Here is a 15,552-nt window from a genome sequence, read left to right on the forward strand (position 1 = left end):
TTTAGTCTACAGTTTACAGCTTTATTCAGTTCAGAAATCAAAATATGCTTGAAAGCATCCCAGAAAAAGGAAACCTGAAATTGGTTTCATTGTCAAATGGTTCTTAGGAAGTGTTTCTAGTCCTCAACTTGAACCTCCACCATGGGACAATTCTGAATAGGCCCATTGTTTAAAAAGTCTTCCTGCTCCATACAGATAACAGGCTCTAGTGGTGTGATCTGACATGTTTATCAGCGTACTCAATCCATAATTTTTCAGCGCCTCAGTAAGCAAGCAATGTAGCTGAGCAACATAGTCTTTTCGAAGTAGTTACTGATTTAAGACAAAGCACATTCCCATTCTTTTGAAAAAAGATCGGGAGGATTGCAAACAGAAAAGCCAGAGTGCATTAGCTATCGAATGTTTCTAAGAAGAAACGATGTAGTATCCTTTTTTAATTCCAGGGAATAATTTCATGGGTTTGGAGCTGGAGGCTTGAAAATTCCTATCTTCCGAAAATAGCGAACAAGAAAGGGCACTGAGACTACGGTGATGCTGATCCGGACAGGAGCAAACAGTTTGTGAATAGCATAGGCCAATACAAAAGTGCTTGTTCCAGCGGCTAGTTTGGATCGCACAAGGGCTTCATCAAAACCCAGCTTGAAGAGAATAGTGGTCATGTCCACTCCGCTAAAAGGGAGAAGAGGGAGAAACAGACAATATATTAATAGCATGAAAGTGCCACAGGTGGGCCATGAGAAAATTTTGGTGGGCTGCAGAGAAATTTCACCCCCAGAGCACCCCCACAAAGCAATTAATCCAGGCTGTGCAGAAACACAAGGCTATTCAGACCACATGGACCACGGGAACCTTCCCCCGCCCACTCATTCCTTACCCGGCAAACTTGTCTGCTAAGTTGCTATTTTTCCTTTTTCCGACCATCATCTGTTCTGCTGTGCCGGGAGATTTAGATTAGCTAGAAAGCAGGAAATGGTTGGATTTCTTGCTTTCTAGCTAGTCTTTAGATCTTTGGCTCAGCATAGCGGAACTTCCCTTAGGACTGAAGGTTTGCTTGCAAGCAAATTCAGTGCAGACTCACGGCAAGCAAATTTGAGAGACTGAGCTAGCCGATGGCAGATAGATAGATCACTGAATGATTCTGTGAGCAACTCAATCTGCCTGCTTTGCCTGATTTTGGGTAAAAATTGCTCTTTTTTATTAAAAAAATCAATATTTACATGCATGGTGTGTTGTGAGTTAATTTTATTAGTTTTCTTGCAAGCAAATTTTATTTCATTGAGCTAGCAGATAGATCTCTGAATGAATCTATTATTCTGTGAGCAACTCAATCTGCCTGTTTTGCCTGATTTTGGGTAAAAGTTGCTCTTTTTTAAATAAAAAATTCAATATTTATAATATTTACATAACAAGCCATGCCCAGCCAGTCACATGAACAGCAAACCACACCCACAAATTAGGCCACACTCACAGAACCTGATAGTGGTCCCTGGAATCTAAAATTATGAGTTTGATGGTCCCTGAGGTCCAAAAGGTTGGTGACCCCTGTTGTACAGGCACTATTCAACAACCATTTGCTTGGTGATTGTTCAAAGTTTACAATGAAATTTGAAAAGTGACTTACAAGTGGTACTTATGACTGCAACCCACGGTCCTATAATTAAAATTTGGATACTTGGCAACTGGGCACATGTTTACAAAGATAGCAGCATTCTGGGATCATGTGATCACCATTTACGACCTTCCTGGCTGGCTTCGACCAGCAAAGTCAATGGATTCACTTAATGACTCTGATTCACTCAACGGCAGTAATTCTAACAACCATGGCAAAAGAGATCATAAAATCAGGCATGACTCTGTACAACCACCTTGCTTAGCAACAAATAATTCCAGTCCCAATTGTGGTTGTAAAGGAAATCTTGGCTGTGTTCCTGTTCAAGTTCATCCAATCTGAAACACTTTGTAGATATTGGAGAAAACAAAGTATTTAGTGTATCCCTCAGGCCTGGAGAAGCCTATTCCATAGATCAGATGACATTAGAAAAAGCCAGAGTGAGCCTTGCCTTTATTTTCATGTACCTACTTGGGGAAAATAGGAGAAATAAGTCTGCTCTATCTGTGATTGAATTGTGGAATTTGATGTCCTGGTTTGTTAAATAACTTGAATGAGAAGAAAACTGGTGCTGTGGAGTAGGGTTGTACCATGTTTCAAAGAGCTGACATAGCCACTCAGTCTATCTAGAAGTGTTTCTCAATATTCGCAACTGGGGCATTCTGGGAATTGTAGTCCACACATCTTAAAGTTTCTGAGATTGGAAAATACTCCTCTCTAGAGCCTCTTGTGAGTCACCTATCAAACTAGGCAAGGGCTGCAGAGGTAAGTATTGTGTTTGCAGTCTTTATTATCATTAGTAACTTGAATTTATTAGCTACCCAACTTCAATGGTCCTTGCCAAAGGCATAAGTTGAATGATTTTGGTATGAGCTACCATAAAGGGATTCCTGGATGGACAAAACTGGCTTGGGTTAAAAGACCTCCAAATTGGGTGGTTCTAGCTTGTGCTTTAGGCCCTACAACGGCTATCCAATCTGGTAGCAGTCAGGGATGGAAGAGAAAATGGGATTCTCAATAGCCTAAAGTAATTTAGATAAATGTAAAGGTTCCCCTCGCACATACATGCTAATTGTTTCTGGCTCTAGGAGGTGGTGTTCATCTCCATTACAAAGCCGAAGAGTCAGCGCTGTCCAAAGACGTCTCTGTGGTCATGTGGCCGGTATGACTAAATGCCGAAGGCGCACGGAACATTGTTACCTTCCCGCCAAAGTGGTCCCTATTTTGCTACTTGCATTTTTACATGCTTTTGAACTGCTAGGTTGGCAGAAGCTGGGACAAGTAATGGGAGCTCACTCCATTATGCAGTGCTAGGGATTCGAACCGCCAAACTGCCGACCTTTCTGATTGACAAGCTCAGCATCTTAGCCACTGAGCCACTGCGTCCCTGGCAAAGTAATTTGGAGCTGCCCAAATTCCAGCAGGCCTAAATAACTGACCCTTTTTTCACAGTTATAACTTTTGTAGCATCCCCATGGCCATGTGATCAAAATTCAGATGTTTGACAACTGGTTCATATTTATGACCATTGCTGTGTTCCAAGGTCATGTGATCCTTTTTGTGACCTTCTGATAAGCGAAGTCAATGGGGAAGCCAGATTCACTTAACAACTGGGTTACTAACTTATCAGCTGCAGTGATTCGCTTAACAACTGTGGCAAGAAATGTAAGATGAGGCAAAACTCACTTAACAAATATCTTGCTTAACAACAGAAATTTCGGACTCAGTTGTGGTCATAAGTTGAGGATGACCTGTATACTGATGATAAATTCAGCTTAGCAGTTTTTAAATGAAAAAAAGAAAGACTTCTCATTTTCATTTTGTAAATGCGGGAAGATCAGAAAGGGAGAACATGCAAATCTGATTTACAGTATAGTGGTCAAACTTCTAATGCACCCATAACAGCAACAATAATAGTGCTTACCTTGACACAACCAGATAAAACATTCCCAGAGATACCAAAGAAATCCCAATATGAAATGTTACTCCAACAGCTCCGTATTCCTTAAAAATTTTCTTTAACTGATGAGATTTATTTGGTTTCTTCCCATTTTCCTGGTTGGGATCTGTGCGATTTTCTGGAGATGTACCTGTAGTCTGAATATTGGGGGTAAGTAAGAGAGAGAGAAGGCTGATTGTTATTACCATGCAAATAAGCCATTTTGTTTCTAGAGTAACACTTATTTTAGAACATGTTTATTTCATCATTTGGATCCTGTAATTTATGGTGCAGTTTATTCAAACAATTCCATCAATTGGGGAACAGTGACCTTCAGAAAGATTGCTGTGAAAGGATACAAATAGAGATTTAAGGTCATAGAAAGGAATACTTTATGCCTACTCCAATTGAAGACTTTAATGGGTTGTTGGTGTTCCTCATTTCCCAAACTCATTGACCACCAGTTTAATTAATTTTTGTGTTGACTTGAAGTTAACTTGTTTTATTCTATTTTTATGATTTTGTAACTCATCTGTAACTTCATCTTTATCTTACAAAAGGTTGGCTTCTGCAGGAAGTCCTCGACTTACGATCACAATTAAGCCCAAAATTTATGTTGCTAAGTGAAACATTGTTAAGTGAGTTTTGCTCCATTTTATGCCTTTTCTGGCCAAAGCTGTTAAGTGAATCATTTGCAATTGTTAAATTACATAACATAAATGGACATAAACTGTTTCAACTCCTACCCTCAAAACACTATAGAGCACTGCACACCAGAACTAGACACAAGAACAGTTTTTTCCTGAACGCCAACACTTTGCTAAACAATTTCCTCAACACTGTCCAACTATTTACAAATTCTGCACTACTATTACTATTAAACTTCTCACCACTCCTTAGCACCCATCCCCTCCCACTTGTGACTGTATGACTGTAACTTTGTCGCTTGTATCCTTACGATTTATATAGACTGTTTCCTAGTATGATTTGATTGCTTATTGTACCCTATGACTATCATTAACTGATGTACCTTAGGATTCTTGACTCTTGGCAAATGTATCTTTTCTTTCTATGTATACTGAGAGCATTTGCACCAAGACAATTTCCTTGTGTGTCCAGTCACACTTGGCCAATAAAGAATTCTATTCTTATTCTTATTCTTATTCTATTCTATTCTATTCTAAACCTGGTTATTAAGTGAATCTAGTTTCCCCATTGACTTTGCTTGTTGGAATGTCGCAAAAGTTGATTACATGACCCTGGGACTCTGCAGACATCATAAATATGGGTCAGGGACCAAGCATCTAAATTTTGATCACATAACCATGGGAATGCTGCAACAGTCGTCAGTGTGAAAAGCAATCATAAGTCACTTTTTTCAGTGCTGTTGTCATTAAACTGTTGCTGAGGACTAACTATATATGTGTGTGTACTGTATATACCTTTGTAAATGTATTTCCTCTGCATGTACATGTAAAGCACCAAAATAGTGGAATATTAGAATGCAGGATTCCAGGCTTCTTTCCTGATTATTCAAGAGCTGATTGCAAGTAGGCAGCTAAGAAGTCTCAAGTCTTAGGTCTAGATCAAAACAGTGTTTCTCCCCCCCCGCCCCCCGAAGATTCTGCAAATCCTGGGAGAAGAAAGGGATTTCAGTACTGTTGCAGGCAATGTGTACAATAATGCTTTTCACCACTTAGAGGATGCTGATGTAAAATAACTCATCTGGGAACAAAGCTTTTGCTTTCCTGCTCCTGCTGCGTAATGCGGTATTGTAGGCTCGTAACAAAACATGGCAGATTGCGGAAAGGAAATGGTTGGCGATTGCTTGCTGACAACACTTTGCTAGGCCGGCTGAAGAAATAATACGTTACATGGATTTTACAACAGCTCGCTGGGGTCAGAGAGACAGCAAAGGTAGCATTCATCCCAGCTTTTAAATGAGAAGTTTGCAAATCACCCAAGCTGCTGTTTTAACATTAACACTGAGTCAAGTACTCTGGGAGCCTGCAGATTTGAATAAATTCCTCCAAAGGTGATGCCTACTTTGCAAAGTCAATTAAATGGACTCAATAGTAAATATTGTGTGTGTGTGTTTTAAGAAATGGGAGAAGCATGGAAGAGCAAAGAGGAATCTGGGAAAACAGGAAATCTAGCAGACCTGGCGATTATCGTCCTCCAATAGTTCCTCCAAAGATTTCAATTTTTTTAAAAAAAAGCTTAGAGAGATTTGAGCCATTATCATGGATAGTAAGGAAATACGTTTTAAAGAAATATTTCAAATGTGTTACACAGCAGGTTTGAAAACTATTGTTTTGCATTACTTATTTTAATACTGTATTTTAAAGTATTTTTAAAATCCTGATATTCATATGCTATAAAACGTGATGTTCAGGGGTTGCATGGACCTTTTAAAATTATAATCATTTATTTAAAAAATGGTTGCACAGTAATATACACCTCAGTCTTTCTTATCTTCCATCACAACTGAAGCTTCACAAATTTCCCAGCTACAGCAGCCAAGCATCACACTGACTGGAAATGTGAAAATTAAAGCCTCACATATATGGAGGGCAGTGAATTGGAAAAAGCTGTTAGACCTGCCTGATTGGCACAACTTACAATCCATAAAAGAAGTCAGCTAAGCAGAAGAAGTGATAGGCATAACTCTCTTTTAATGATGCATAAAGATAGGTCCCCCTCTGTGCTACCTAAGTGGCTGCAGACACGGATAACCTGAGACCATCAGAAAGCTTTGGTATACAGAAAGCAATTGAATGTGGACTTTTCTTGATATTTGACAAGAAAATTCCCTGTTGTGCTGCAGGAAATAGTAACATAAACAGTTACACTAGTGTGTTTCTAATTAAGATCAGCATAGGATCACTGACTCATTTTCCACATCACAACAGATTGTAAATTTAACTTTAGTGCATTTTATTTTATTTGTTAGATTTTTATCACACCTTTATTACTTTATTTGTAACTCAAGGCGGTGAACATATCTAATGCTTCTTCCTCCTCTTTTTTCCCCACAACAACCCTGTGAGGTGGGTTGGACTGAGAGACAGTGACTGACCCAAAGTCACCCAACTAGCTTTTATGCCTAAAGCAGGACTAGAACTCCTGGTTTCTAGACCAGCACCTTAACCACTACACCAAAATAGCTGTTATTTTGCTATTATCCCATGTTCAGGCACAGTGTCATAGACCTCTGAACATCCTTTTTATTCCTTTTTTTTTGAAAGTTTTATTTGGGTTTTCAAAAAAACAAAATACAAATAAAACATATTTTTTGAAAATAGCATGGTCCCAGGTTATCACTTCTTCATACAGACACCAAACTCAATTTCATGCTCATTTTTATATTCTATTCCATATCTTATTACCGTTTTATATTTTCTACATAGTTTTCCCCCTCTTTTAATTTTCTCAACTTTATTTTAATTATCTCATCTCAATCAAATCATATTTATACTTTTGTCTGTCCCATTTCAATTTCATATTATCTTTTCTTATTAAACAAATTTTTCCCTGTAGTTACCAATTGGAGTACGACACCTTTATATCTTTTAATTTTATCCATTCAAACTCTTATTTAAGCTTCAATGTATACCTTTAAGATTATAGCATTCAATATAATACATAACTTCCAATCGAATTCTGCTTGGTACATTCTTAAAATACACACTATATTCTTAAAAAGAAATTATATATATAAAACCCGAACAACCAAAGATCCACATATAAATACCCGCGAGAACCTCAGAAAACATATAATTATATATATATATATTTCTCTTCAATTTCCAAAGTTTCAGCCAGTATTTCTATCATTATCTGAGCTAGGTTTTGTCCTTTTTCTTCCTCTACGTTTTGGAATCTAAGATAGAATTCTGATCTATCCATCTCCCATCTCAACATACCACTTTTATCTTGTTCAACCACCGTTAATCTATTATCAATATCTCCAATCTTCTTGTCTCTTTGTTTATCTTCTTCTTCAATTTTTTTGGAATCTCTCATCATACTTCAACATCATTTGTTGGATGTTCTCCACTTTTTCATTGGTTTTCACTGTTCTTTGTTCAATGTTCTCTGTTCTTTGTTCAATGTTCTCTGTTCTTTGTTCAATGGTCTCTGTTCTTTGTTCAATATTCTCTGATCTTGCTTGAATATTTTGAATTCCTTGCATAATCATCTGCAGTCACTTTTTCTTGTTCTTTTTCTTGCTTTAACATTGTCTGTATTGAACGTTGTCCTCCAGATGGTGGAGAGGAAGTAGAAGTTGAAGAACCAGGAGCTGTAAATTTCCTACTCATTTTAAGCAATTCAAAATCTTCAGGAACTTCTAAACCTTAATCCAATTGTGAAGTAGCCAATTATAGTTCAAAATAAAAATAGTAGAAAAAAGAAGCCCAATAATAATAATAAAAAAAGAAAAAAAAGGGAGGACAAAATTTCTTCAGGTTCTTGTATACCTTAATCCAATCAATAGTTAGATAAAGAAAAATACTTAAGAAAAAAAAAAAGGAAAAGGAAAAATTCTTCAGGTTCTTCAACACCTTAATCCAATTGAAAGGTCTCAAATAGAAAAAAGTGCATAAGAATAAACCAGAAAGGTAGATGAAAAAACAAAAATACCAGGAAAGGGAAAAAAAAGGCTTTTAAGGCTTTCCCTTTAAAATAAAAAGCAAATGTAGAGATTGGACTTCCAAAAAAAAAAAAAAAAAAAGTTGTAGATTTTTGATATGGAACAATATTGTCCTTTAAATCATCTGTCAATTGACTACTTGCTGAGAGGCATTTCTGGTCTCAGAAATTCTCTCATGTAATCTAATTTGTAAAATAGCACAACTGATGAGAACTAAATTGCACTTTTATCATTCTACTAGCTCAATACCTATGCTTCACTATGAAAGGATGTGATCGGGTTTAGTTTTGGGGGAGGAAATAAGGGGGAAAAATTGTGCCTCTGCCTACCAGCATCCATCAGTATTCATCTGGCTAGCGTCCTTTCAGTTTGTGAGAGAGTTGAGGGCTGTTTGGAAACTGAAACATGGGAACTGAAACAGTATTTGCTGTGTGAGCAAGGAGACAGCAAGGAGCGTGGGCGTGGCTTAGCTCAACTTTTCTGTACTAAAGCTGGTTGCTGCTGTGAAACTGAAACTCTTCTGATTGTGTTTTGTATTTGGAACAGATTTCTTTTCAGGTGGGGAGGGGGAGTAGAACTCCTTAGCATCAGAGCATGTTAATAATGATATACAAAATACTAATGCTCCGATGGTCATCTCGAAAAATCCTTTCTTAGTGAACACCTAGAAGCCAAGAGGAACATATGTGCCATAAGTTAAATCACCAGATTCCTCTTTAATATTTTCTTCAATATATTTGATTTTCTTTTTTCTTTTTTTGCATGACATAACCCCAATACAAAAGTTGTGATTTTAAGCTAAGGAAAGCTCAGTCTTGAGCTCTTCCAAAATAGATTGTTTTTTTCATCAGGCAATCTAGGGCAGGGGTCTCCAACCTTCAACTCCCAGTCTTAAAGCTGTCATGCTTGAAGACCCCTGCTGTAAACTCTTAGCAGCTACCTAGATTCTCTCCAATGTCCCTTTCCCCTGAGAATGGGGACAGAATAGTGGTAGAGTTAGTCTCCTTGAATTTTCTCAATGTCTTAGATGACTCCAATTTTCTGCATTATATCAGGCAGGAGAAAGACAATTGTCCAGCTGGAGATGTGCTTACTACTTTGGGGTGAATGTTTTTCAAAAGTAGATATTCCTCATTGTAACAACTTTGCAGAAATATATATTTTTTTACTGTTTGCTTCCAGATTAGATTCTGAAGGTTCTCCAGACAAGGCCACCCTTTAGGTATTCAAAGGTCCTAAATCAGTGACTTGTGTAACACAAGCCCAAAAGAGGAAAGGTCAGAGCAAGGCAAATAGCCTGTGACATTGCTAGCCAAAAGGCAGCTCAGTGCTTTGGGGAAGAGGTTGTAATTCAGTGGCAGAAAATACCTATACTTTCTAGAACAGTGATGGAGAAACTATATATGACACTTTGGATGACAAGCCAGCATTTCTCAATACCCAATAATTTTTCTCAAAAGCGTGACTTGTTCTTGCACATCTGTCCCAAAGGTGTTTTTTCAAGAGGCAACTGGACTTTCTGGCTTTCCTTTGAAGACTGTCTTGCCCCTGGTGGAGAGTGACTCTGTTTTGGGATTTGTTATATTTCTGATATACTCTGGGTCATCACAAAGACATTTCGTTTCTCAGCTTCTTCAGCTCTGGCTTGATGGTGGGGAATGAAAAAGCACCTTTGAGACAACGATGACCTGGATGGCTGAGAATCTCCATAGACATTGTTCTTGAACAATTTTCAGAGTCTCTGAAGGCTGCGTGAAAATGGACATGCTCTGGAAGTCGCACAGGAATGGGGCATGTTTTTTTCTGGTTTTTGGAGGCTACAGAGGCCATGGGAGAGCATTCTCCCAAGACCTTGTACGACCCAGAGCAGCCTCATGTAGGCTGCAGGAGCCTGTCAACAGAGAGAACATTATCTGAAGGTAAGCAGTGTGTGGCAGATCCTGGGGAATGCCAGCCTGTAGGGGCAATCACGCCATTCCCCAAGACTCACATGTCTTGGGGAATGTGTGAGGCAGCCATTTTGGAAGAGCAGTGGTGGTGCTAAAGCTGAGGTCAAATTCTAGGCCTCTACCACAGGCCCAGCCTCGTTGCTGCCGCCAAATGCTGCTCTTCAGGGTGGCTTAGATGGGGTGTGTGTGTAGAGAATTGTTTCTCTTTTGTTCAGGTTTTGTGTGCATGTCATGCTAGCAGAATCAAATTTGGGCACTTTCTGAATTTTTGGCATGTCAAGCCAAAAGGTTTGCCACCACTGTTTCAGAGCCAGAACTTAAGGTAGCTTGCACAGCAATTCCTCCTCCAATTTAGCCTGTGTCTGGGCTCAGTGAGTTTCAATGGCTGAGAGTTGTTTAGAATGGAGTCTCTTCCATCCTAAGCCTGAGCTACTACAGCATACTGTACTGCCTCTCTGTTGGGATACACAAGGTCTCAGGTTCAAGAAGTGGTTTTCTAGAGCTGAAAGGATAAGAAAATGGTAACCTTGGCCCAAGATCCTGAAAAGGGAAAAGACTCAGCAAAGCGAGTTCCTTTCTATAAGTTCACATTTCTTACAAGGGAAGCCAAACAGCTAAAAAAACCATCTCTCATGTAAAATAGATCTCTGACCAACTTTATTTAACCAATCAATCCCTGGATATCTCCAGAAGGTAAATACCAGCTCTGCTTCTTCCATTGCTTCTCATGCATAAAGGGATTTAAATTAATTAAATTGAATCTGACTTTTTCATAACAAATAGTGCTCAGAAAGGCTGGCATTAAGATACACGAAAATAGTAAATTACAATTAAAGCCCAGGAGTTACTCCAGTCTTCTAATATTGCTTTATTGAATTTTTATGCTGTCAAATCCATTTAGATTTCAGCATTAGCTGAAAAAGCCAAAACTCTATTTGAATAAAAACATTTTTCTCCAAGTTTCTGTGGTGCTAGATTGCTTTATTATGTCTGTTGTAAACCACCTTGGATATCATTTCAACAGAAAAGCAGGTACTTAAAAAAAATCAAACTGGTTGCATCCCATAGTATTCTTAACCTGGTTTCTGAATTACTCCGTGTTTACCCAATCCAATGAATTATAAATTCAGTGGGTTGATTGGTAGGTACAGCATGTTTCCAAAATGCAAATCAAAGTTATTACCAAAGTAGCTTATGGTGTTACTGCAAATCACTTTTCTAAATCTTTATCCACTTGCTTAAACATGCTGTATGTAAAGTAAGACAGAAGGTATTTGTTGTTCTTTCTGGAACATACATATTTGTAAGATGACTGCAAAAATTAAGCCAACAAACACAAAAGTCTTATTGTGTAGCAATTTCGAGAACCTGGCCCCACACTGATAATTGTGGCCTATAAACCTAAATACATAACATGATGATGGAACTGTAATTCTATCTCTTTCTGGCAGGCACTAGATAATAAAAATTGGTGTAAAGTGTGAGTTCAAGGCAGATAAGTGACAACTGCTCCTTCCCCAACTCTAATCTCACTCTTTTATCTGTAGCATGCACACAAGACAAACCTCTCCCAAAGGATAGCTGAGCAGACTAGGGAGACACAGAGAATTCTTCAGTTCAAACCTGCTAAATATTATTAAAGAGAAGGGGAGTTAAGTGCTAAAGCACGTTTTACAAACGTCCAAATCTACTAACTTAAAAAAAAAAGTTGTTTAGAAACCTGCTGTCCAATATTTTCTGAAGGTGCTCAGAAAAAAATCTTCCTGTTTCACCTTCTGGGCAATTTTCTTCAATGGGACATTATTAATATATTATTATCCCTTATTATGAAATCACAAGACACACCAACCAATTGTTGTGAGTGAACTCACAAGACACGCCAACCAATTGTTGACACTGAAGTCAGTCCAAGTCCCCAACGGGGTAGACACCCCGAACCCCGAACTACACAGGCCACGTACGGACCACTCTCCGGTCTTAAAAAGTGGCCGCTTCACTCGTACCGGGCGAAGGCAGCAGTGTGGGTCACCTGATCTCCAGCCCTAATGCACCGCCGGGACCCCTTTCTGCCAATCCAAGCGCGCATTCCCACGCACACGTGCGGCCCCGTCATTCACCCACTTTGGGAGGTGCGAGGTTGCCGCGGGGTCCGCCGCGGCTCTCCTCTCCGCCGGCATAGTCGCTCTTCGCTGCACGCTGGCCTACCTCGGGGCGCAGCCGTTTGGGATCCACCGCCGGCGTTTCCAGCTGACTGTACGGGCGGCGCAGCGGCTCGCTTCCACCAGCCGCCGCCAGGAGCGCAAAGTCGGCGGGGTGCCCCACCAGCAGCCCCGATCCCCGCAAGAGGCGGCGCAGGAGCCGGGGCCCGCTTCTCTGGTGCCCTCGGCCGGGAAGCGGACTCTCCACTGCCCAGTTGAGCTGTGCCTGGCCCGGCAGGAACCCCGGCGCAGCGCCGCCGGCCCCAACTGCCCCCGTTCGGCTGCCCCCGCCAGTGCCAGCTGCTTGGTTCAAAGCAACGCGCCCGCCGATCGTCAGGAAAGCTCCCCTGGGCAAAAACGGAGCCAGGGCGCAAGGCTGGCCTAGCCAACGCATGGCAGCCAGAGGTGTTGACCCGGCGCAGCCTTCCCTGCGCGGCGCTTCTGGAGCAAGGAAGGCGGCACCTCGGCCCCGAGAGAGAGAGAAGGGAAACAGCCACCCACGGCCCTCCCTCCTTAAAGGGCCAGCGGCTTCCCGGACGGATTTCGCCTCCCAAAGCAATCCACCACCAAGGAGACGCCGGCTTTCTGGCTTGGTTCTTGCTCTTTTTCCGCTGCTTGCCGGCCGCGTTCTCACCTTAGGCTCTTTACCCGAAAGGGGTTGGCTCGATTTTTGCCTTGGCGAACTGGGTGAACGGAGCTAATGGATGATAGCAAAGCTTGGAAGCCCATCCTCCTTCGTTATTTATTACGAACTCCAATAAGCAAATCCTGGCTGATCATAATAAGGGGACAAGCGTGTTTCTTTTCCTCCCCTGAAAGGGTGTGAATCATGTCCCGGTTCAGGAGAGAGAGCCTTGTGCATTTGGGGACCCTGAGAAATTCCAGGGTCAACACAACCCCCGGAGCAATTGACAAGTTTACTGCTAATTATTCCTCGCTATCTATTCATCTGTTTTATGAACACACAAACCATAAATATTCCCAAGAAGTTAATCACTAGTTCAAGGAATAGTGTTTCATTTCTTACGTGATATCTGACATTTGATAATGCTGACCACAACTGACCATTGGAAATGGTTGACAGATTTCTGTTTATTTCAAGGCCCTTCCTCCCTCCCTCCCTCCCTTCCTTCCTACTTACCTACCTACCTACCTGGCCCTCACTCCATCCTGTGGCTATCCTTTCAATATCTGATCAAGTTTGGATTGTTTGGTGGCAATACAAGAAATTAAAATAGTAACTCTTTGAATGCCAGCAGCCAAAGAAAGTTATCTGGCCAGGTGAAGATAATATGACCATGAAGCTTTCCCCCTCCTAGCCCTATATATTAAAAACATAAATAATTCACTGTAGATTGGATTGTATTCCTATGGGCAGTCCCAAACCTAGGGCAATCTGGGGTGGAGGGTAGACCTTTCCTGGACTTCAGACTATGGGAAGACACCCAGTGGTGGGATTCAATTTTTTTTTTACTACCCGTTCTGTGGGTGTGGCTTGGTGGGTGTGGAAGGGGAAGGTTACTGCAAAATCCCATTCCGTCCCCACCCCACTAACCTGCTTTTCAGCTCCGTTCTCCTGTGCAGGGCAACAAAAGAAGACCCAGCTGATCAGCTGGGACACAGGAGGCAGAGAATAGATGGGGGCGGGGCAGTCAGAGGTGGTATTTGCTGGTTCTCTGAACTACTCAAAATTTCCACTACCAATTTTCCAGAACAGGTCAGAACCTGCTGAATACACCCTCTACACAGAATTATACACATAGATAAGTGTACTGTTACTATGAATGATTGCCAAATGAATGTTTGTAAGTTGACTACCTTTATCATGTTTTGGACCAAGGAGAGGGTGAAGACCTCAATAAAGTTTCTGGTTTTTATCATAAGGCTGACCTTATGTGTTGGAGCTTCAAGGAGCTCCACTGCCTTGCTTGATGTTGAGACTCCAGAAAAAGTACAGAGAAGAGCAACCAGAATGATTATGGGACTGGAGACTAAAACATACGAAGAACAGTTACAGGAACTGGGCTTGGCTAGTCTAGTAAAGAGAAGGACCAGGGGAGACATGATAGCAGTCTTCCAATATTTGATGGGCTGCCACAGAGAGGAAGGGGTCAAGCTATATTCTAAAGTGCCTGTAGGCCAGACAAGGAATAATGGATGGAAGCTGAACAAGGAGAGATTTAACCTGGAAATAAGGAGAAACTTTCTGACAGTGAGAACAATCAACCAATGGAACAGAAGTTGCCCTCGGAAGTTGTGGGAGCACCATCACTTGAGACTTTCAAGAAGAGATTGGACTGCCATTTGTCAGAAATGGTGTAGGATCTCCCGCTTGGGTGGGGGGTTGGACTAGATGACCTACAAGGTCCCTTCCAACTCTGATTATCTGTTATCTGCTTAACAACAGCAGTTCCAGTTGTGTCATGAGTTCAGAACTACCTGTGTGGTTAATGTCTACGGAGATTCTCAGTCATCTCTAGGTCATTGTTGTCCCAAAGATGCTTTTTCAAGAGGCAATTGGACTTTGATTTTCTTTGAAGATGTTTTGCTTCTCATCCAAGAAGCTTCTGCAGCTGAGCTGAAGAAGCCTCTTGGATGAGAAGCGAAACCAGTGGGGGGATTCAAAAACTTTTACCACCGGTTCGGTGGGTGTTGCTTAGTGGGCAAGCTTTGTGTGCATGCGCACACTTTGTGTGCACCCACGTGCCAAACATGCACTTTGCGCAGGCAAATCACCTCCTGGAAGCCTGCACTCTCCCAGTCGCTTCAGCAGCGGCCGCGCAGCCCTATTCTGTGCAATGCAAAGCAGCTGCGCTTCAAAAGCAGAAGATAAAGTTGAATATGGGAGCCCGGGTGGGTGGGCCCAACAGCAGAGTGGCAGAGAGAACCGGTTTGGTCTCTGCTGCTCATCACTGCTACCGGCTCGGCTGAACCGGGCTGAACCAGTAGCATACCACCACTGAGCAAAACCTTCAAAGAAAAACAAGAAAGTCTAGTTGCCTCTTGAAAAAGCACCTTTTGGATATGCTTATTCAAAGACATGCTTATTCGGCATGCCTGAAGAACATGGGCTTCTTAAAACCCATGGAAATCTTTCTATATGTGGTGAGATCATGAACTTCTTCCTGTAATTCTACTCAGGTTATACATACATACATACATACATACATACATACATACATACATACATACATATGCTGCAC

General features: G+C 41.1%; 1 protein-coding gene across 2 annotated transcripts; it reads right to left on the minus strand.

Moving 5' to 3' along the window:
* Positions 1-13,076, minus strand: MIMS2 (mitochondrial inner membrane scaffold 2). Of its 2 annotated transcripts, none has more exons than XM_026697469.2 (3): positions 12,273-13,076; positions 3,534-3,706; positions 1-669 (listed from the first exon to the last, which is right to left on the minus strand). In XM_026697469.2, the coding sequence occupies exons 1-3, from the start codon at positions 12,741-12,743 to the stop codon at positions 453-455; spliced, it is 861 nt and encodes a 286-aa protein (XP_026553254.2). In that variant the 5' UTR covers positions 12,744-13,076; the 3' UTR covers positions 1-452. The 2 variants fall into 2 exon arrangements, with proteins under 2 accessions (XP_026553254.2, XP_026553255.2); XM_026697470.2 differs by having other exon boundaries at positions 12,357-12,986.
* Between the last annotated feature and the right edge of the window lie 2,476 nt (positions 13,077-15,552).

This window comes from Pseudonaja textilis, chromosome 3, assembly GCF_049901715.1.
Source record: "Pseudonaja textilis isolate UNSWEBS1 chromosome 3, rPseTex1.2, whole genome shotgun sequence".
Taxonomy (NCBI): domain Eukaryota; kingdom Metazoa; phylum Chordata; class Lepidosauria; order Squamata; family Elapidae; genus Pseudonaja; species Pseudonaja textilis.

What these genes read in the sequence shown, in the direction of transcription:
- MIMS2 (XM_026697469.2), bottom strand. Translation starts at nt 12,743, where the DNA reads ATGCGTTGGCTAGGCCAGCCTTGCGCCCTGGCTCCGTTTTTGCCCAGG. An exon ending in GCAACCTCGCACCTCCCAAA is followed by an intron (nt 3,707 to 12,272) that starts GTGGGTGAATGA and finishes CCCAATATTCAG; the next exon opens with ACTACAGGTACATCTCCAGA. An exon ending in TTTTATCTGGTTGTGTCAAG is followed by an intron (nt 670 to 3,533) that starts GTAAGCACTATT and finishes TCTCCCTTTTAG; the next exon opens with CGGAGTGGACATGACCACTA.